At 38.1% G+C, this 23,057-nt stretch overlaps 1 protein-coding gene across 3 annotated transcripts in view; it reads right to left on the minus strand.

Moving 5' to 3' along the window:
• The window catches only part of USP36 (ubiquitin specific peptidase 36), a 47,402-nt gene that overhangs the window by 16,624 nt on the left and 7,721 nt on the right, over nucleotides 1-23,057 (minus strand). For 2 of the 3 annotated variants that reach the window (XM_069076046.1, XM_069076047.1), the window contains exons 6-17: nucleotides 22,878-22,980; nucleotides 18,910-18,977; nucleotides 15,524-15,594; nucleotides 14,156-14,238; nucleotides 10,509-10,620; nucleotides 8,937-9,077; nucleotides 8,235-8,335; nucleotides 6,950-7,091; nucleotides 5,411-6,094; nucleotides 4,467-4,597; nucleotides 1,978-2,601; nucleotides 903-1,153 (exon numbers count right to left, since the gene is read on the minus strand). In XM_069076046.1, the coding sequence (XP_068932147.1) occupies nucleotides 903-1,153; nucleotides 1,978-2,601; nucleotides 4,467-4,597; nucleotides 5,411-6,094; nucleotides 6,950-7,091; nucleotides 8,235-8,335; nucleotides 8,937-9,077; nucleotides 10,509-10,620; nucleotides 14,156-14,238; nucleotides 15,524-15,594; nucleotides 18,910-18,977; nucleotides 22,878-22,980 (2,511 nt within the window). The remainder of the gene's footprint in view (nucleotides 1-902; nucleotides 1,154-1,977; nucleotides 2,602-4,466; nucleotides 4,598-5,410; nucleotides 6,095-6,949; nucleotides 7,092-8,234; nucleotides 8,336-8,936; nucleotides 9,078-10,508; nucleotides 10,621-14,155; nucleotides 14,239-15,523; nucleotides 15,595-18,909; nucleotides 18,978-22,877; nucleotides 22,981-23,057) is intronic. The other variant, XM_069076048.1, reaches the window with a different exon arrangement.

Raw genomic sequence — 23,057 nt, forward strand, 5'->3', positions numbered from 1 at the left:
GTCAATGAGTACCAAGAATCTGTCAGTAAGTTTCCAAAACTTTCAAGAGAAAGGAGCGTCCTGCCCAACTAACATGAAAATTTCAGTTTGCTTGGCAAAGACATCTCAATATAGAGAGGAGGTCATTAAAATTTGATGATAGTAAGCAATAAAAATGTCTAATGCCTTTAAGCTGCCCAACTTCCTATTTACCAAGCAACCATCTGATACTGATTTCCTAAGTAGACTAGAAAGAGAATTAATTGATCAGTTGACATGATTATTTTGGTCATTTTGGCAGTTGTATTTTCTGAGTGCAAATTAATATGGCACAATGTTGGTGCCATAATGTCAATTTGGTTAGCATGAATCAATCCTCCAGATTCTGATCATCTATATCTTATACTTGAGGTAATCTCTCCCAAAGTATTTTCACACCTGGGGCTCCTACTGGAGTATTAGACAGTATCTCTTTCTTTAACAACTTTTAACTCTAACCTAAGATAACCTAGATAGCTAAATCTATCACGGTTGCCATCCAATGCATTGTATCAGTAGTGAAGCATGACAGGTAGTATGTTGAAAATGACAGTGAACTGGGAATTTGTTGTGTTATTATTAACTACATGTATTATTTTGTACAACTCATTTCTCTCTGAGCCTCAGTTTCCTCTTGAATAAAATAAGGAATTCTCTAAATACTTCCTCTCCCCACTTCTTATTTCATTTCAAGTGTTATTGGATAAATTATGCTAGAAAGCCACAAATCATTCCAAAATAGAAATTTTAGTTTTCAAATATCAGAATGCTTAAAAACTAGAAATAAAAGATAAAGCAGAACAAGAAATACTAGCCACAACTCATCAATCATATGAGACATTATTCTCTCAAACTGCCCACCTCCTAATCACCCCTCATCTCACCCAAAAACAAATATGGAGCAATATCTCCAGGATGCTGGCCATTCACAGCTTGAGACTGATTGCTGTCCTTGCAAACAGTGTTTTCCTTAGGGATGATCTTGTAGTCATCTTGGCAGTCCTTTCTCTGGTGTTTTTGGTGCTTATTCTCTTCTACTTCCTGTTCTGAATTTTGCTTTCTTTTCTTTTTTTTCTTTTTCCTTGGGGACTCTGTAATGGACTCTGGCTCATCCTTGTCACAAATAGAGTAGCTGCTGTAGAATTAGGGGAAGTAGTTAAATCTCTTACTCAAAACAAAGAATGAAAAGAAACTCATTTTAAAGAAACCTCATTTTAAATAAAAAACCAAAATGCACTTTTCTTCCATCTACCTATAATTTGGCAAGAGGCTGTTCCCCACAAACTATCACTCAAATTCTTGTAATCTAAGTAGGAACATCAAGGAAGGATTAAAAAAAAATCAAATAGGGGACCTAAATGAGCTCATACTATTTAACACACATAGTTAAAATAAGTAATAAATGTATGGAAGGCTGCCATCAATTATACTATAACTTAAAAGCTTAGATCTACCAGACTGAGACACCTGAAGCTATTAGGTCTGGGTATGTTCTACTCCTACTTTCCATAAAGACTGTGGTCAAACAGTAGAATCCTAGAATGTAAGACTTAAAACTTATTTTTTTAAGTGTAGGACTTAGGACTTATACATTAAAGAAAGAAAAGGTGCGGGGCCGCCAGGTAGCACAGCAAGTAAGAGCACTGGCTCCAGTGTTGGGATGACCTGGAGATCGAATCCTGGGCTCAGACACTTAGCACCCACCCAGAAACACCTGGCCATGTAACCTTGAGCAAGCTACTTAACCCCAATTGCTTAGGGGCAGCCAGGTGGCTCAGCGAGTAAGAGCACTGGCTCTGGTGTCGGGATGACCTGGATCAAATCCAGGCTCAGATGCTCAGCACCACACCCAGAAATAACTGGCTGTGTAACCTTGAGCAAGTTACTTAACCCCGATTGCTTTAAAAAAAGAAAAAAAAGGTGTACTGATGACTGATGTCCTTTTATCCCTATCCTCACCTGTCCAAAGATGATTTCTGATAGTCAAAATGCTCCTCATTACATTCCTCCATTCTCTTTCTTTTTTTCTCCTTTTTCTTTTTGCTAAGGTAGTGGGCATCAGTCACATCTCCTATGTGACTGCCATTCATCTCTTGGTTTTTGCTCTCTTCCTCCAGTCCATCAACAGTCACATCTAACCCATACTTCCTTTCTATCCCTCTATTCCAAGTTGGTCTCTGTGTTTGTTCCTCCTGCAAAAGAGATGCAGCAACTTCTGTCCAGGATCTGTGTCCTTCTGTACGCTTCCTCTTCTTCTTTTTCTTTACATGTGAAAGGTCTGCTGACTCTCCATTTCCCTGTGAGATTTCTTCTTCTGGACTTCTGTATGGTCTATCTTCTCCTATATGCTTTTTCCTTCTCTTTTTGGAGAAGCTTTGAGGGGGATTGCTGGCCCCCTGCTGCTGGTGGGAAGGGGACTTGATGTCCCCATTTACCTGAGGCAGGGGATTGGAGGCAAAGGAGCAGCTATGTGGTTCAGTCATCCCTGAAGGCCTGAAGCTAGTGGGGAGTGGTGAAGTTTTGACTGAGTAGGAATTGAAGGCAGACTTCAAAGGATTTGATGATTTGGGAGGTGAAACAGCCCTAAAAACAGAAAGGCAGGCATATGAAAAACTAGCTCTAAAAGACCCAAATTGAGCTCATCCTTCCTAAAATTCAATATCAAACAACTTAGCCATGAATCTTAAACACTGTTTCCCCTTAAATATCTTAATGCAATTGCTTTTGAGATGTATGAATAAATTTAAGGTAACATGTCAACATAGCAACTGACTATTATAATATGTAATATATAAAATAATATGTAATAAAACTATTATTTTATTTTACTTACATAGTGTATTGCCTTCAAAAAGTTTAAAGTACTTCTGAAAATTTTGAAATGTTGTTTAATTTAAATGCTATCAGAATTTGAAAATGAATAGAGAACTTCCCCAATCAGAAAATCTTGCAAACAGTTGAATGCCTACATCTGTGAACACTGGGCTCCATTTCCCAGCCCAAAACTATCAGGTTGTACACAAATGAAATAAAGGAACCATGTAAGAAAGTCAACTAAAAGGTCCACTTATCTCCTATTGTCTTTCTTTACTTAAACTGGGAATAAGAAACCTAAATGATAGACTTATACGGGTTAGGTAGAATTACTAAAAGATAACCAATTCAAAACAAAACCACAAAAGTTTCTGGTCATATTTCTATAGAATTTTCTTTTTGTGGAAACAGAACTAGGAAGAAAAAGTAGAAAGGAAATGTCTATTCAACACTCCAAACCTCTGTCCTGAATTGAAAGGCTTAGTCTCAATATTAGTGTTACTACACACTTCAAGCACTGGAACTAAGACAGATAGAAGAAAAGGAACTAACAATGTTTAACAGAAAAGTTTGTTGAATTAGGTATTCTAACCTTATCCTTTTTTCTTCTCTAAGTCAAAAAGGTCAAATGTTTTGCGGTCTCTATCCAGCCTTTAGGGACTTTTCCTTTAATTTTTTACAGATCTTTTTTTTTTTTTTTTTGCTTTTTGGAGGGGGGAAGGTAGGGCAAATTGGGGTTAAGTGACTTGCCCAAGTTCACACGGCTATTTTTTTGTGTTAAGTGTCTGAGGTCACATTTGAACTCAGGTCCTCGTGATTCCAGGGCTGGTGCTCTATTCACTGTACTACCTAGCCACCCCAAATGGATCCTTTTATATTACAATTCTAGTTTCTTTTTTTTTCTTAATGTATAAATCCTAAACCCTACACTTAAAAAAAAAATCTAAAGAAACAGCAACTACAAAAGGAGCAAAATAATTTCAGAATTCAAAGCATCAGATGCCAAAAGACAAATGGAAAAAAGCAAGCTGCATAGGGCTCACACTCCCAGGTTTTCTGGTTTGGGCTCTGACATCCATACATCAACATACCTTTCCAATTAGTAGTGAGGAGACAGCACCAATTTCAATATTTTTCTTGATATGCTCTGGAATTATATTGTTTGGCTAAGAAGGGTGGAAACAGCTTTTGAAATGAGGCTCTTATTCTTACTGCTATCTTTTTTTCTTTACATAACCTTTATTTTGGATCTTCTCTTCCTTTTTCAAGGTATAACAAGATTACTCAGGGAAGTCTTAGTATATAGTTCATAGAACATATATTTATGTCTACTATCATATATGCACGTGGAACACAGTCTCAGAAAAATAAGAATGACGAAAGCAAGCTGTGGGAACTCAGCTTTTCTTTTACCAAGGAAGGATCCTCTCTCAAATTTCTAATAGGTAAAAAGAAGAAACAATGAGGAACATGTATTACTGTCACTTTTATCATCCCTTGTTTGGTCATCAATTATTTTCACTTCAATATCTAATAATACAATATCCTTCATAGGACTGTTTAGTTGTTTCTTTTAGCCCCAGATTAGAATAGATAGGCATCCCTATGACTACAGTTCTATGCGTACAACTCACCTGATTTTACTAACAGGCCAAGAAGAGGCAAAGACAGGGTGGGTGATTTTCATGGGGTAGGTGTGGTCAGCGAATGATGAATGGGGAGGTGAATGGAGGTCATTGCCGGTCGCCCTCCGTAGGGTGCTGGCCTGTAGTTATCGACATAAATAAAAACTTGGTGGTCTAAAAAAGGTTTCCGTGAGTGAAGAGGGAAAAAAAATAAAAATGAGGGGAAAGAAGAGCCCAGAAAGAGGGAAGGTTGGGATGGGCAGGAAGAGAAAACAAAAAACAAACAAAAGAGGTAAGGGGTGGGGAATGATAGAAGAAGAATCAGAAGTGTTTTCGGTTAGAAACAAAAAGGAAAAAAAGAAGGAATTTTCAACAGAAATCTCAACAGTTACTATCTTCTTGTCACTTCCTCATGCTCCATGAAGGAGATGGCTGCCATTTTCCATGCTGATGGTTCCCTGTCAAACTTCACCACACCCAGTCTTCCTGTGGATTTAGAGGCAAGGAGACCTATCTGAGCAAAAGACCCTAACCCATTTCTGATGTTCACCCTAAGTTTTAAGAATAAGAAACTGGGATTTAGCTTATGCATCCATCTGTCATCCAATAAGAGGACATTAGCTAGAGCTAAAAGACAACTCCCTTCCTAGAATTCCCAAGATGAATTTTACCTCCATTAATAATAACTATCTATGAGCTAATACAAGAGAGAACCCCAAGGCTTCCTTAAAACCTCTGCTCCCTATCTTCCCATCCCCTGCTACCATTATCACAACTCAAGAGGTTACTTGAATTAATTCAAATAATTTCCATTTTTCTGAGTTAAGGCCCAAATCCCTATAGTTTCTCTTCTCACACTCAGTCATTCTACATTTCTAAGATTGGAAAGCAAATCAAACCTGCCTCTCTAGCCCCATGGATCTCATGCAGGGAATGAGACCTTACATACCCACCTTCTTGGAAGAAAGTGCCAGTTTTTTGGCTGGTGGAGGGGACATGATGCTTGTAGGCTCAGTGGCAGTATTGGTCAGGACAGGGGACTTTAACTTCACCATCTTAGAATCCTCTCTACCAGGTGGCTCTTTGGTACGCTCACCAGCAGAATAGTCTGTTTCCTGAGAAGTATAGAAACAGCCAACTCCATTCTTCATGGTCTCAGGCCCCCTGGCTGTCTCACTACTGGCAGAATATTCAGGGCTGGAACTGATGGAATCCTTCCTCTTCGGATCTGAACACTCACCATTACCCTTTGGCCCATGGCCATTGACAGTCACTTCGTGCAGGAGCTTAGGTGAGGTAGCTAGCATGGCATTCTTGTTCTCCCATGAGCCTTGCCTACAGCTCTCAAATTTAGTGCCACTTAAGCTGCTGATGCCATTTAACCCCTGAGATACTTTTAGGGATGGAGAAAGGTGTTGCAGGGAGAGAGGCTTCTTGACTTTTTTCCCCAGTTTATCCAGTATGATGGGTCCGTGAATGGCCTTTGCAGAAAGTTTTGGGGACAGGGATCCCAGGGGCAGCTTTAGTTGAACACTTCCATTCTGTGATTTAGGGCCTACCACAAAGCTTTTCCTGGAAATTGGGACACCATTTTCTTCTGCTGTCTGATGTTTTTTCACTGATACCAAGTCCAGTTTCTAAAGCAAGTCCAAGAAGAAAGCACAGTTTAAGGACTTTGAGGTAAATATAAGGGCAAACAAGCAAGGCACTATATAAGAAAGGTTAAACTAACTCACAACTACAAAAAAGAAATTTTGCTTATTGCAGACAATCCAAAGGAAGAAATATTTCCTTACACAGCCAAATATAGTAAAAAAGATTTATTTAATTCTATTTTACTATTTTTGTAATTCCTATGGAGATGAGCTAATACATTTTTCAAACTTATGGACAGATCTTCTCTAGAGTAAGGCCTATTAAATTTTTTCCACTTGAGACCCCTTTTCAAGTTTTGGCAGTGTTTGTTGGCACTTTGTGAGCATGAGAGCCTGCACAGCACAGTGTGCACGTCATGTGTTCAGAACCAAGGCTGAAGTTGCTCAATTCAGCATTGGCAAGTGCTACCACAAACACCTTGGATTTATTACACTTTGATATTTAAATTTTTGTCATAGTGCATTCAGAAACCTTTTACTCAACCCACAGTTTAAGAAGATCTGTCGGAGAAAGAAGAAACAAAGCCTACTATGCAATTTTTAATTAAGTCAGCTTACTCAACCTTCACCTTTTATAATTCATCCCATCCCCATCCTTTACTCAACTAATGTTGACATTTTTCTATACAAGAATAGAGTAAAATCACACAAAGTGTTTGAAAGTTATTTCACTCTCTGCTAAGCTCTCAACAGCACAGAAATGGCCAGGTCAGAATCACCTGTACTAGAGTTCTTTTTCCCCAATGATAATAATTTGACAGTTAACTGCATAAGCACTGATATAGATTACCCTTGTTCCTTGGAAGGAAGTGTTTTTATGCTCTACAAATTACTTACCTTTCCAATTAGTGGTGAGGGGACAACACCATTACTAATATTTTTCTTGATGTGTTCAGGAACTACATTATTTGCTCGACTAGGAAGGGCAGAGGCAGTTTTTGCAATGGGGCCCTCAGGACTTTTCTTAGAGCCTGGAATTCTGGGAAGAGAAGAAAGTTAGTAATAAAGTTGAACAAACAGTAAACAAAATAGATGACAAACTAAGTAAATACTAAGTAAAAGGATCATGACAAGAAACAGAGCCACAGCAGAGAGGGCCTTAAGGTTGCTAAATGCCCCATATAGAGAGAAGAATCACTAGATAAATCTTACCTTGTCCTATAAACCAATAAACCAATGTGACTTCGTACAGTCTCAGATATATGAGTTTAATTGAATGCAGAGCATAGCAACCTGTAAAGACCCTTTATCAAATGATAACTTTCTAAATGGTTGAGTTCCAAGGTACTTAATATAATTCTAAAATGCCTCATTTTATCTTAGCAACTGATTGATTGCTGATCCTGTGTGCCAGGGATATGGTAACAGGGTATGGGGAAGAAAACCTACACGATAACTTTTTCTGTTGCATCCTAAATTTAGATGCTAAGTATTTCAATTCACCATCATTTTGTTAGCTATATCCTTCTCTGGCAAAGTACATATAGGCACCAAAAATCTTAAAGATGGGAACTAAAAAGGAAGCTGGATTATTTCAGAATTCAAGGCCTTAAATGCCATTCCCCAGGTAATGTTTTGACTTTAGCTCACAAACAAGTTAGCTTTTTTTTTTTTTTTTTGCTTTTTGGAGGGTGGAAAGCAGGGCAATTGGGGTTAAGTGACTTGCCCAAGGTCACACAGCTAGTAAGTGTTAAGTGTCTGAGGCCATATTTGAACTCAGGCCCTCCTGATTCCAGGGCCAGTGCCCTATTCACTGTGCCACCTAGCTGCCCCATAAGTTAGCTTAATTTTGAAAGGGTACATTCTGACATAGCTTTAGCTTAAAAGGATACTCCTAGAATATAGGGAAATTCTAAGGTATATCCATTTGGGAATGGCCCTTGAAGTTCTAGGTCAAACTAAAACTAATATCCCACTTTACTGGTACCTAGGAGGCTCTTTACATCTGGGATACATGTTAGAACTTCTGAGGTCAATTTGAAATTGCATGTTTTTAGAGATAACAAATGAAATTTTTTGTTAAAATATCTGCCCTCCCCTGGGGAATTTCCAATTAATTTCCATTAAAAGGACTTAGACAAACCTAAAGGAAAGTTCTAAAGCAAAACATCAAAAGACTTACCTGAGATAAAACAGAACATAGGCCTGCTGGTTTAGGACCACTTTGATATTACTAGAATGGACCAAAGAATCATTCATCTGGTACCATTGCCCATTGCTAGCCTAAAATCATGAATAATAAAAAGGAAGAAGATCACTAAAGGTGTTAGACTCCCTTCTCTGTTTTGAGTAATAAAATCTACTATCTGTAGTATATGCAACTAGGTGCTCAGAAAATATTAACAATTTAAAGAAGCGGTCCTCAAATGGTGAGCCCTAAAAGGTTTTAACAATAATTTTTAATTCTTTCATCTCATTATTCCTCAGGTTCTCTGTTCCAAAGATATGAAAGACTGATTTCTTTACTGTCTACCACAAGCAAATACCTTCCCTTAGCTAAGATTCTTCTAAATATTTATCAGGTAAAGCCTTTTATAGCTACCTTTAGAGCACCTACCTTCCCAATTCTTTCTCTACATGTCTGATAATAGCATAGATTCTAATAGATGTTTAAAAAAAAGTTACTCACTTCCTCTATGTTCTAATTGGGTCTATGTATTTGCTAGAAAGATTTCCTATTTTCCCTAAAAGAAAAGTTTTATAGAGGTTAAAGTAGGGCTTATATAACCTCTAAAGACGGTGTCCTTGTGCCAAAAATCAATGATTATTTATCAAGAATCTATTACCAACTACATTGGCTGTACCTAAAAAAAGACCGACTTACCTTCACATAACAATAATAATGTCCAGCATGGCAGCTATAACCTGAGTGGACAAGTACAGCATATAACCCATACATGACAGGGTCACCATTACTTTGTGACATATATGGTCGTATATTGAGAAATTCTGGATATCCCACATCCTGTTATAAAAGAAACTAGAAATTAGAAATCATATCAAGATAAAAGGTCACTTTCTCTTTTATCTCTATCATGACAACTAAATAGTTCAAATCCAATTGCGCATGCGGTAATTTATGGTAAAAGCTTAAAAGAATAAAACAATTCTTCCTTAGTTTAAGATGTGATTTTATAGCTACCGTGTTTCCCCGATAAGACGACACTGTCTTATTAATTTTTTTGGAAAGAAAAACACCAGAGGGCTTATTTTCAGGGGAGGGCTTATGTTGTCCTGCCTCAGCTCTCCTCCGCAGCACTGCTCTCAATGGCGCCAGCAAGCAAATCACTGGGGAAGAACAGGATGACGTGCTCATTGCTGCAGCTCTGATTGGATGCAGCTCGGAGAGCGGTGTTCGTTTCCGGGGTGGGGAGAGGGGGGGGAGACGGTGCATACAGAGGGTACCGTGTAGCGTGTAGCGCAGGGGATCACCTTCACTACAGTAGCAATCTCAATAGGGCTTATTTTCGGGGGGAAGGGATTATTTTAGAGGAATCTTACACAGTAAGGGGAGGGCTTATTTTCGGGATAGGTCTTATTATCAGGGAAACACGGTACATCAGATTTCAGTTTTATTCCTGGTCCTGATATAAAGCAACAGTTCTCACCACCTCTTTTCTGAAAAGCAAAATGGGAATAAGCCTTGTTTTTCTCTACTATTCTATAGACATATTATGAAGATAATAATAGCTAACCTGAGCTGTTTAAAACAAAATGGATTACTATTACTTTTTCTAGTAAATCCTATTTTTATAGAATGGATCAGGACTAAGTTCATTCCACAAAAAATCGCTTTCTACAGAATGAGGTGAAAAATGGAGACTTCAAAAAAACTGCAATTTATCCTAGGAATATTATAGTAAAAAAGTATTCTCTAAAGAATGACTGGAAATAAAACATACCAACATTTTCCCTAAATTTTACTGAATTTCAAAACACAATAAAAATATTTGATTATTTAAAAATAAAATAAAAATATTTCAAAACTTCAGTCACTTTCATTTTCGAAACCAAGTACTTTGTTGTTGTTGTTCAGTCATGGCCAATTCTTCATGTCCCCATTTGGATTTTCTTGGCAAAGATACTGGAGTGGTTGGCCATTTCCTTCTTTAGCTCATTTTACAGATGAGGAACTGAGGCAAACAGGGTTAAGTGACTTGTCTAAGGTCACATAGTATCTGAGGCCAGATTTGAACTCAGGAAGATGAGTCTTCCTGACTCAGGCCTAGCACTCTCCACTTAAGAGTTATATAATAAGTAATTTTACTGATATTTGTCTAAAATCATATTATCTGTCATTAGTACCTGCTTTTCAAATGGAGAGGCAGATGGCTGGTACCTAGTAGAGCTTCCAAAGTTCCAATGTTTACTGAATAATTCTTGATAGGAAACTCACCTTGGTGATCTTCCCCCCACTGAAGTTTGCAAAGCGCTTAAGGGACAGGGTTAAGACATTGGATGTCCTATGAATTGTGAAGCGCTTACTGGCTGGCACTTTTTTCTTGCATCTATAGGGAAAACAGATTAAAAACTCTATTAGTTTATACTCTATAAAGAACTATCCTCTCATCTATGTGATTTAGAAGTGATGCATAAGTAGAGAAGATATAAAATGTTTCACTAACAAAGGACAAATCACCACAAAGCCATCCCTTGCTTTTGGATAGCTTATTATCACATAAGGAACTGGAGGTTATTTATTAAATATAGTGCAAACCATGGAGTTAAAATAAAATCTTCACCTTCCACACTTATAAAGTTTTATTGATGCTGTTTATGCATCACTGTCATTTCCAGGTACATAGCTCCTTTCCCCAGTCCCACTTTATTCTTAGTAACAAAGAAAAAGTTAAGCAAAACCAACATCTGATAGCATATATGTAACATTTTGCATCTACAGGACCCTACCTTGCCAATAAAGAATTGAAGTGAGTTTGGCAAAAGTATGGAAAGGGAAGTAATATTTAACAAGGCAGGAAAGATGGGTTTGGGCCAGATTGTAAAGGGCTTTAAAACACAGAAGGGTATATATTTTTGGCTAGGATCAAGAGGGAGTCATTTAAATTTGTTTTTCAGTCATTTTTCAGTCATGTCTGACTCTTTGTGACCACATTTGAAGTTTTCTTGGCAAAGATACTGTAGTGTTTTGCTATTTCCCTCTTAAGCTCATTTAACAGATGAGGAAACTGAGGCAAACAGGATTAAGTGACTTGCCCAGGGTCACACAGCTAGTTAAGTGTCTGAGTCCAGATTTGAGCTGAGGAAGATGAATGTTCCTGGCTCCAGGCCTGGTACTCTATCCACTGTACCACCTATTCCATTTAAGTTTACTAAAACAAGAAAGTGACAAGATCTGGTGTATGTTTAAGGAAAATCACTTCAGCAGCAGTGCAGAAGATGGACTGAAGTGGAAAAAAGACTTAAGACAAGGAAACCAATTAGGATACCACTACAAGTGCCTTGGCAAGAGATAATGAATGCTTGAATTGAGGTGGTAGTTGTATGATTAGAAAGAGAGTTGGATATAAGATGTGGCAGAGGTAGAAAAAGTGGGATTTGGTAACTGATGAAGCATAAGGAATGAGTGAGAATGAAAAATAGAGGACAATTCCAAAGTTATAAATCTGGGAGACTGGAAAAATGATAAGAATAGAGAAGTTTAGAAGAGAGGTAGTTGAATGAACTTAGTTTTAGACATGTTAAGTTTGAGATGTAACATCCAGTTTGAAATGTCTGCTGGTGATGAATTATTAAAGCAAAGAGGAAAGAATGGGGCTCAATATATAAATCTTTGAGTCATATGCATAGAGGATAATTAAACCCATGGAAACTGATGAGGTCACCTAAAACACATCCAGAATAGGACAGTCAATACCATCAGATACACAAACAGATCAAGAAGATGAAAACGAAACTAGTAGAATCTAAAGGGTTGCAGTCCACTCTGGCTCTACATTCATGGTGTGTGGGGGCCGCCATGGGGGTAACTTGAGTTTGTTTCAAAGCAGTAGGGATGGTCTTGGCAAGAAGACTCGAGAGAAGGAAAGATGGATGATATTTAAATAATTATAGATAAAGAGAAGGAAACAAGAGAGTTAGGGGTTAGGTCTTTATTCAAGAAGGTGAGGTAGGGGTTGAAAGGAGCCTGGTTCAGTGAGGGAGGCTTAAGGAGAAATTCAGAATGGGCATGAGCTAGGGAATCAATTGCATAGGAACATAAAAAATGCCCTGTTGCAGTGAGGCCTCAGACAATATAAATGAAGTTGGTTAATATAAATGTGTCGTATACTTAACACTAGTATGTGACTTCTTCCAGCTTCAGACAAGATCAGAGTAGAACAATATAGGGTTGGGGTCTGGCAAGAGGCTAAGTGGGCAAAGGATTTTGGTAGAGGATAATCTGGGGTCCAATTGATTAACTAGAGTGTAGAGACTGTAAAGAGAAAGCAAAATCATAGTAGGTATAATGACCTGAGAAAGTACTAAGGAATAAAGAGCTTAGAGGGGTCCTGAGTTTAGGAGGGCTAATAGGGTTTGGGGAAATATAGAATGACAGATTATGTTCTGATACAGGAGAAAGTAACAAAATTACCTACTAGACTAAGTTATGGAATGAGAAGATTGAGGAATTAGTTCAGGGAGTTTAAGAGAATGTCAACATAAAAGTCAAAGTCTTTTCATATAAATGCAGGAGTTAAGGAGGAAAACAAGACAGTGAACCTGACACTGAACTCCTCGAGAAAAGAGGGCTAATGACCTGAAGGCTGGCATACTATAGCTATCATGATCAAGTATTTATTGAGCACTTACTATGCATAAAAGGTGCTATGCTAAGCAATGGGGATACAAAGAAGGGAAAAATATAGTCCTTGCTCTCAAGGGACATATAATCTGATGAGGGAGACAAATACATAAACAACCAGGTACATATAACCTATATACAAAGCAGATAAAGGTACCTGAAATGGAAGTCACTATTTGTTGGGGGCAGATGAGTGGGAGGTAGCAGAGGGAGAAGGATGGTGGTGGGGGAAGACTGGGAGAAACCTCCTGAAAAAGGTGGGATTTGAGCTGACTTTTTGAAAGAATCCAGGTAAAATAAAAGGCAGAAGTGAGGAGGCACAGCATTCCAGAAACAGAAGATAGAAATGGGAGATGGAGTGGTGTTTGAGAACTATAAGCAGGCCAGCATAAGTGGACCATAGAATGTGCAGGGAAGATATATTTACAAATAGCTTTAAATACCAAACAATGGAGTTTATATTTGATATAAAATATAAACTTAGGGTGCTAACGGAGTTCCTTGATGTCTTAGCCTGCCACTGAGTGTGAATTCAGCCCAGAAGTCAGGAAGCCAAAAATTAAGCCCAGGGGATAGGAACCTCTACTAACTGCCTACTTTTTTCCTCCATCTCTCATCATGCCCAGTTGTCCCAGTACCCCAAATCAACTGATTTTTCCCTCTCCTTCTATCTCCCCTAATAATCCAAAGTTGATGACCTCCCACTCTCCTGCTCCCCTTATCCTTTGGACTGAAAGGTAAAATTCTTACCTCCCTTCTTCTACCCCCTCCCTTCCTTGCAGCCTGACATAATAGAGAGAGAGCAAGTCTCAAAGCCAGCAAGCTCTGAACAAGTCATTTAACTTTTTAGTCTTCTTGGCAGTTCTCTGAGATTATAAATTGAGACTATAAATTCTCTAAGACTATAAATTGATTCAAAAGGTATGCAAACTTGGGGAAGACACCAAAGGTATAGAAAAAAATATTGGGCCTTTCTGATATTGAAAAAAGATAACCAAAAGAGCACCAATTACTGTTAGTCTATATGACTCCTATCCATATAAAATGTGCAGAGTAATTGTCTACATATTTGACAAAAAGGAGGGAGAAAAGGATGGTAAATATGCTTCATACAATAAGTAAGTGATTTTTGAGGTGAGGAAAGCCATCTTGGCATGTGGAATTAAAAAGACTATTATTGCATTCAGGAGAGATGACAGACTCTAAAAATACCCCAGAGAAAGAGCCAAGAGCTGATTTACTTAGCACACATGTAAGCATTCTCTCCACTCAAGACATCTGGTTTTACAAACAGCTCCAGGGCACGTACAATATTTGCAGCTTGCTGTAAAAGACAAGTAGAAGAAAGAAAAGCTTATAGATACACAAGAAATACCAAAATTAAAACTTTTTTTTAACATGTTATATTATATGAGAATCTGAGTTTTGAAATTCTAGGCTAACAAGGTCAAATGGTAAGTATCAGGAGAGATAGCAGATCTAATAATGTTACCTTTTTTTGTGAACTGAGAGAATTATGGGAATACAGTGAATCACAATGACTCCATCTTGTGGCTCAATTCTGGATGTAGTGAAGTTCCGTTTCTATTCAATTATGGATCTAGCCCAATTTCTGTCTTGTGAGAAAACTTTATTGCCTTGTTTGAACCTAGCACTACATGGCTGGGAAGCTAAACTACCTCTATCTGTTTCTTAGAGATCCTTAACTAAGGATATGCTTAACCAAGGTTACGCTGACCAGAAACCCAGTCAGATCCAAAGATTAATGCAAACATTAATCTCAAGCAACCCATATGTCTCATCTGAAAACTGGCTCTGTAATGGTCAATCAGTTACTATTTCTATATTTCTCTGACCGAACACTATCAGTTAGGAAGGAGTGAGACATCTCTTTCTGATTTCAGGGAATTACACCTGTTTGCTTTCTCCCCCCTCAACTTGAAAAGTCCTTAATCTTTCCTCCAATAAGAAGTCAGATTACCTAATTTTGTATCTTGGTTGGTATCCTGTTGTTCGCTTTTAATTAATCTGTCTTATCTGATTGTTTTTAATGCATAAAAAATCTGTCTCTCTCTGTATTTGGGGTCCGGTGCCAAGATGAAGAAGGCCTAGTCCCAATTTGTTATGCAATCTGCATGTACTGCTTAATAAACTGATACACCCAGAAGCTTAAACCTTTGTTTCCTCAGTCATTTCAGATTCCACCTGTCACAGAACTCTAATAATGATTTTATACACACACACTCTTTTTCTCGCTCTCTCTCTGTCTCTCACTCTCTCTCTCCTTTTCATCAGTTATCAGAATTGTCAAAGATTACTGTCAAGTATTTTGGCTCTTAAAGATTTCAGGTTTGCTCTAAATTGTAGATTATCCTATTGAAGACTAGATAACAGCTTTTCTACTACAACACAAAAGTTATAATATAGCAAAGAATGTTCTTCTAAATAGTAAAACTTACAATATCCCCCAAATTTTGTGAAAAGTTGTCAACAAACCTCCCCACAATAGCAACATATTTCTTATTTCCCATTTAGCTCTTTCTATAAAAAGTTAAAAATTCCCACTTTCCCAACCCAGGCATGTAAGTGACAATATTATAATATTGTACCCTGATCTCCAGTGCAACATCCAAATAGGGGTCATAGGTATCAGAGACGCTCTTACATACTGAACACTTAACTGTAATAAAACAGAGAGAAATTAGTCAATCAGCAATACAGCTAATTGTAACTAATGTAGATTTTTTATTATTTTTCCCAAGGCTTACTATGCTTCAAGCTTTTTTTATCTTTCAAAACTCTATGATGGGGGGGCGGAGCCAAGATGGTGGCATAGAAGCAGGAGAACTCCCATGCGCTCCCCCCCATAACCCCTCAAATACCTATAGAATATGACTCTAAACAAACTTTAGAGCTACAGAACCCACAAAGTGACAGAGAGAAATAAATCTTACCATGAAGGCAGCCCAGCAGGCTGGCAGGAAGGGTCCACTGCAGTGTGCTGCAAGCAGAGCCCAGCCCCATGTGAGCCTGAGGTTTTAGCCCCAAGGTGGCCCCAACCAGCAGCAGCTGGAGGGACTTTGGGAGAGTGGAGCACCAGCAGCTGTGGCGGTTTCCAGAATTATCAACCCATAAATACCAAAGACAAAGTGAGAGGTCAGTGTGGAGTTTGGGAACAGGGGGTCCAGGAGTACGGTCCGGCCTCTGCCACCAGAGGGAGAAGAGCTGAGGTGTGGTGGCCACTGCCGTGTGGCTGTTTCAGAGCTCCTGGCCTGCAGATTGTAGGGGGACCAAGAGACCAATCTGAGAGGTAACTGCTCTTGCTTTAACCTGCTTGGATCTGGATCACTGTCTAGGGTGGAGGTCACCAGGTGACAGATCCAGTGGAGCCTTCAGAGAGGGCATCCAACTAATAGCTCCAGCAGATGAGAAAACCCCAGTGATTTGGGACAAAGCTCTCTTCTCTGGAAGCAGAGTTCCACTGTAGCAAAGAGCTCAAAAGTCAAGTAATTGAGTGGCAACATGAGCAAGCAAAGGAAGCAAAGCAAGCACAACAGTCAAACCTTAGATTCCTATTTTGGGGGCAAAAAGGATCAAAGCATGGAACAGGAGGAAGACAATGAAGTCAGAACTCTTGTACCAAAAGCTTCCAAGAAAAATATTAACTGCTTACAGGCCATAGAGGAGCTTAAGAAGAATTTTGAAAACCAAATAAGTGGAGGAAAAATTGGGAAGAGAAATGAGAATGATGCAAGAAAATCAGGAAAAGAGAGTCAACAATCTGACTGAAGAAAATAACACCTTAAAAAATAGGCTAACTCAAATGGCAAAAGAGGCTCAAAAAGGCAATGAGAAGAATGCCTTAAAAAGTCACATTTCCCAGATGAAAAAAGAATCTCAAAAGCTCACTAAAGAGAATCATTCCTTCAGAATTAGACTGGAGCAGATGGAAGCTAGTGACTTTATGGGAAATCAAGATACTATTAAATAGATCCAAACAAATGAAAGAATAGAAGGCAACGTGAAATATCTCACTGGAAAAACCACTGACCTGGAAAATAGATCCAGGAGAGATCATTTAAAAAATTGGACTATTGGAAACCCATGATCAAAGAAAGAACCTAGAAATAATGCTTCAAGAAATTCTCAAGGAAAACTGCTCTGATGTTTTAGAACCAGAAGGGCAAAATTGAAGTTGAAAGAATCCACCTATCACCTCTTGAAAAAGATCTCAAAAAGAAAACTCCTAGGAATATTATAACCAGGTTCTGGAGTTCCCAGATCAAGGAGAGAATATTACAAGCAGCCAAGAAGAAACAATTTGAATATTGTGGAAACACAATCAGGGTAACACAGGATCTAGCAGCTTCTACACTGAGGGATCAAAGGGCTTGGAATATGATATTCCAGAGGGCAAAGGAGCTGGGATTAAAACCCAGAATCACCTACCCAGCAAAACTGAGTATCATATTTCAGGGGAAAATATGGTCATTCAATCAAATAGAGCACTTTCAAGAATTCTTGAAAAAACCAGAGTTGAATAGAAAATCTGATATTCAGATACAAGAAACAAGAGAAGCCTGAGAAGTGTTTTCCTTCAGCAAACTTAAGTGGGATTGGCATTTTTCATCTTCTCTTTTTTTTTTTTTGGCTTTTTGGAGGGCAATTGGGGTTAAGTGACTTGCCCAAGGTCACACGGCTAGTTTTTGCGTTAAGTGTCTGAAGCCAGATTTGTACTCAGGTCCTCCTGACTCCAGGGCTGATACTCTATTCACTGCACCACCTAGTCGCCCCTTCCATCTTCTATCTTAAAATTGGAAGCCAGAAGTTCCTGAAGCTAATGCAGAGTCCAAAGAGATGGAAGAGAGTGAAGAAACTCCTCAAACCTGAAGAACATCTGAAGAAAGCAGAGTTCTGTGCTCTCTCTCTGTCTTTGTGTCTGGCTCTCTCTTAGGGTGTCCAGTCTATGTTATGTGCTTGCTTATGTGACTGGATCTCAAAGTCACTGTGCTAATCAGTGGACATACAAAAGAGAAAGAAAACAGTCTCTGACCTCAAGGAATTTACATCCTACTGGATGAAACATTCTATTAATGGGGTGAAAAAAGGGGAAAATTAACAGAGGTTATAAAATAGTAATAATAATAATAGCATTTATATAGCACTTTGAGGTCTGCAAAGCATTGTCCAGATATCTCATTTTTCCTCACAAGAACCCTGAAAATAAAGTGCTATTATTTGCATTTTACAGATTAGCAAACTGAGCCTGAGGAAATTAAGGGATTTAGGGGCGCACAACTAATAAATGTCTGAGACAGTATTCAAATTTAGGTAATCTTGATTTCACTAAAGCTTTTTGCAAACCTTAAAGCATTATTTAAATACTAGCTGTTATTTAATATTAATATTTTACTGCTATAGATAATATATAAATAGTATATATTTTATAAATATATTGTATAATAGAAACATTCAAATATCTCCTCTTTAGTATTCATGGAGACATTTAATTACTGAGTAAATAAACACAAATATTTAAGTTCAGTTATTGTTTTTGATAAGGATTTCTTGAGTTGCCTTTAGGGGATGTGTTAAAATGTTTGGGTTGTGCTTAATAAACATGCAAATGCTCCTTTAAAAAAACAACTCTATGACAATATTAGCAAGAGATTATGATAAAACTAGCTTTGCAAGTATCATTATATTTGGCAAGAGATCTCATTTGGAACTTACCTCATTCAAGGACAAAAAAGACAGAGAACCAACCAAAAGCACCCCAGAGCAATTGAGTTCCTCCAATAGAATAATGGAATCTTTTTCTCCAATAATAAATAGCTTTCTGTACTGTTGATAAACAAGACATCCTGGATGTCTATTGTCTTCCAGGTAAAGTTTATTTATGTTGTTTTAGGAAATGATAAGAAATAGCAGGGATTTTTTGGTTACTACTACAAGCTCCAGCAAAGAAAGATGGGAATAAAAAGTCTCTACTCACCACGAGATCTAAGGTAACCTCCAAAAATCTGATGGACCAAAGTAGTTGCCTGTGTTTGGCGATCCAATCTGCAAAACAGACATCAACAGCATATGACATAACCCACCGATGGGAGACTTCAAGATCAGTATATAACTGGTAACACCCAACTCCTACAAAACAGCTAGAACCTGCATTGTGGGTAGACTATCTTAAGTCTCTTACAATGTTCTCATGACAGACCAGGTCACCTTATTCCACCCAGGCAAAACATTCTAATCCCCAAAACATTGTCTTTTGTGCAGGAGTGAACAACATTAATTTATTTCTACTGATAGCAACATTTTCCCACACTTAAAAGAGTCATTGCTCAGATTACCTTCATAAATAGCAATTAGATTTTGTTGCCACAAATATTTAAGGTACTTTGGGGCTTTTTTTTTTTTTTTTGGTACAGAGAACTCCCAGCAAGGAAAACTCTATCAATACAGATCAACAACTACTTGTAGCCTTAAAAACCAAAAATTGCCCAGGGCATGAAGTTAATTAAGTGACTTGCCCAGAATCACCAAGCTAATATGTGTGAAAGGTAGGACTTGACTTCAGGTCTTTCTGACTCAAAGGCCAGCTTTCTATCCACTATGCCATACTTAACTCTCTCTTGCATATGAACACAGGAGCTTTCCAGTTTTTGTTTTTTGCCTCTCCATTAGATTGTAATCTCCTTGAGGGCAAACACTGTCTTTCTTTATTCATATATTTATATTTATTTACTAATCTTAGGACAGTGCCTGACACAAAACAGACACTTAATAAATGTGTATTGGTATACTAATTGAACACAGGGTAGGATACTCTAAAGGCCTTTTCTTAACTTACCCCCTCTCTAAATTCACCCTAGAAAAGATAGTTAATTTCTTTATTAAAAACAGCTAAATAACCCAAGACGGCTTTTAAACAGAATTTTTCCTGCCTTGCACAGAAGAGCCATAGGGCACAGAATTCATAATTACTCATTTCACACTGCCAAATCTAAGAGTATTTAAAGAAATAAAGAACAGGGTCAAATAAAGTTATATCATTTAAATGCTACTTTTGATCCCAATTTTCTGTAGATTTGAAATTCTTTCTGATAAGCCTCTTTACAGTTTTTCCCTCTTATAACAAGTCTGGCAGGAACTTAAGAGTATTATTACAAAACAGAATTAAAAGGGGCTCAAAACAATGAATCACTGGCAAGAGGCAAATAAGGCAGGAAAAATAATTGACAAACAAATCTAGATTTCAAAACAGCATAATGTGCTAAGGTTTTCTCTCTAAATCAGACTGCAGAGATAAATTTCCTTCACCTTCAAAACTCCATGAGTAACAGTTCTAATTTTTCAGCTCTACAAGGTGGATACTAAAGAACTGTTGTCCCAGCAGAGGCTATAGAAGCGTCTTTCTTTGGAGTATATTACAGATCTTTTGGATTCAGGCTGAGAAATATAAAACGACTTAAGTCTATATAGTAATAAAGGTGCTGACTACAAAAACATCTTTCTAAATACCACAAGTTTATGTTCCCTTCAAAGTAATTAATCAACAAGAATCTACTTGCTAAGTACATACTACACTGTGCCTTACACTATGCCAGTCTCTGAGTATACAAATAAGACAGATGAAATTATCCCTATTCCCAAGGAGTTTACATTCTAATGGGGAAGACAAAGATATATTTGAGTATGTATGGAATAAATATAAATGAATAAAATACAAATAAATTAAAAAGTAGTTAAATACAAGGTAGTTTCAGAGGGAAGGCACTAGTCATTGAGTGGATCAAGAACGACCATGTCGGTAGTGGTGCTTAAGCTGTATCTGTAACACAAGGAAAAGAAGAACACTATGAAGCAAAAGAGAGGCATGCATGTACCTCAGGCAAGGGGACAGATGGTACAAAGGCACAGAGTCAGGAGCTGGAGTGTCATGTGTAAGAAGGGAAATATGACTGGATCATAGAGTACAAGATAAGGAGTGAGGTATAATGAGCCTGGAAAGACAGGCTGGGGCCAGGTTGTTATGAGTTTTAAAAGCCAAAAAGAGGAGCTTATATTTGATTCTGGAGGCAAAAGAAAGCCACCAGAGTTTACTAATAGGGAAGTGACATAGTTAGATCGGTAAGGAAAATGACTTTTGCACTTTGGCAGATGAATCAGAGTGCAGAGAAACTTCAGGCAGGAAGACCAATCAGGAGGCTACTGCAACTATTGCAATAATCTAGGGTCTGAACAAAGGTAGCTATGTGAGCAGAGAAGAAGGGGTTGAATGAGAAATGGTGAAGACAAAAGAAATGCCTGGATTTTGCAGCTGCTATCTGGGGAGAGAAGTTGAGGATAATACCAAAGTTATGAATCTAGAATTTCAGATACAGTGGTGCTTTTGCAGAAAAAAAGAAGTTTAGAAGAAATATGGGTTTAGGGGGAAAAATAATGAGTTCATCTCTGGGACATCCGGTTTGAAATGCTCAGTAGGCAGTGGGTAATATGGAACTGAAGCTCAGGGGAGAGACTGGAACAAGATAAATAGATCAAGAAGTCATCTGCATACAGATGATAGTTAAACCTAGGGAAGCTGATGAGGTCACCAAGAGAATGTAGAAAAGAGTGGTGGGCCTAGGATAGAACTTTCAGAAACACACAGATTTAGGGGGTTTAGTATAGGTAAGCAAAGGAGGCTAAGGTGGGTGGATGACACTAATAACATAAAAAAAACCTATAGAGAAAACATTATCCAAAAGAAGAATGTGGTCAACAGTACTATCTGAATAAAAGCCATTATAATTAACAATTAAAGAGATCACTAGTAACTTGGGAAGAGCAGTTTCCATTGAGCAATATGGTTGGGGGCCAGACTGCAAAGGGCTGAGACTGAAAGGAGAGGAAGTAGACACATTTGAGTATAGACAACTTTTTCTAGGACTTCAGTTAGGAAAGACAGGACAAAGAGTGGGGATGGTAGAGTCTAGTGAAAAGTTTTTTTTAAAGGATGAGGAAGACCTGGGTATATGTGAAAGTAATGTAGAAAGAACCAGTAGATAGGGAGAAACTAAGGAGTAGAGAGGATGGGATGGCTAAAGTTACAATCTGCTGGCGAAGATGTGAGGGGATGGGATCCAGAGCACATATAGAAGGGCTGACTTCGGTAATAAGAAGGGTTACCATACTGCTACAAACTGGAGGAAAGAAGAGAATAGGAAAAGATGATGTCAAGGGGTTTTGAGTTAAGAGAAAGAGAATAGAAGCTCATGTTGAATGGCCTCAATTTTTTCAATAAGGTAAGAAGCTAGTTCCTCATCTGAGAGAGAATGGGAAGAGAGAAGAGTGGGAGGTTTGAAGAGGTTTAGAAAAGCTTTTTTGGGAAGATAGGGAATTAATTAAAAAAGAAATAAAAATACCTGCAGTGAGAACCCAGTTGAAGTTGAACATGAATTTATAAATACCTAGTCAGCACAACTGTGTAACTTCCTCCAGTTCTATGCAGCAACATATAAGTTGGAACAGAGGAGTTCAGTCGTGGGTAGTCTAGAGTTAAGGTTTAGCAAGGGATAAGTAGCAATAGAAGAAGGAACAAGGGATTGGAAAACAGAGAACAGTGTAGAGTTAAATTGTCTAACTAATGGCTAGCTACAGGGTTAAGATTAGAGAGAAGGAAGTGGAGTCAAACCAAGGGTAAGAAAAAACTGTGGGGTAGAGGAAAGCAATAGAGGACTAGATGGGGATAAGGGGGCAGGGGAGAATAACATGTTTAAGAAGGGTGAAGCCTAGGGAGACATAAAATGATAGGAAGTTATGGATGGAGAGAGGAACGTCAAGAGATTTTAATTCAGGAAATGGAACATTTCTGGGTGATAATGAAATCTAGTGTGTAACCATCTCTATTTTTGGCTGAGGTAGAGTGAAATCAGCTTCCAAATTCTCAAGCAGAAAGTGAAGAAATCAAGTACGTACTTTGTGTAGCCATTTAAGCAGGCCTTTTGCATAGCATCAATAATGTACCGAAGAAATTCATGTGCATCTTCCTGGTTTCCAAAGCGGAAGTGCCGAGCAATTTCTACGGAAGGAGAGAGTAGGAAAGAAAAAAAGTCAGCCAGGTAGGTGAGAGGTTGAAATTTTACCTTTCAAACAACT

Source organism: Petaurus breviceps, unplaced genomic scaffold (assembly GCF_028583685.1).
Source record: "Petaurus breviceps papuanus isolate PSGF00001 unplaced genomic scaffold, PetGlider_PUasm1.0 90925, whole genome shotgun sequence".
NCBI classification, from domain to species: Eukaryota; Metazoa; Chordata; class Mammalia; order Diprotodontia; family Petauridae; genus Petaurus; species Petaurus breviceps.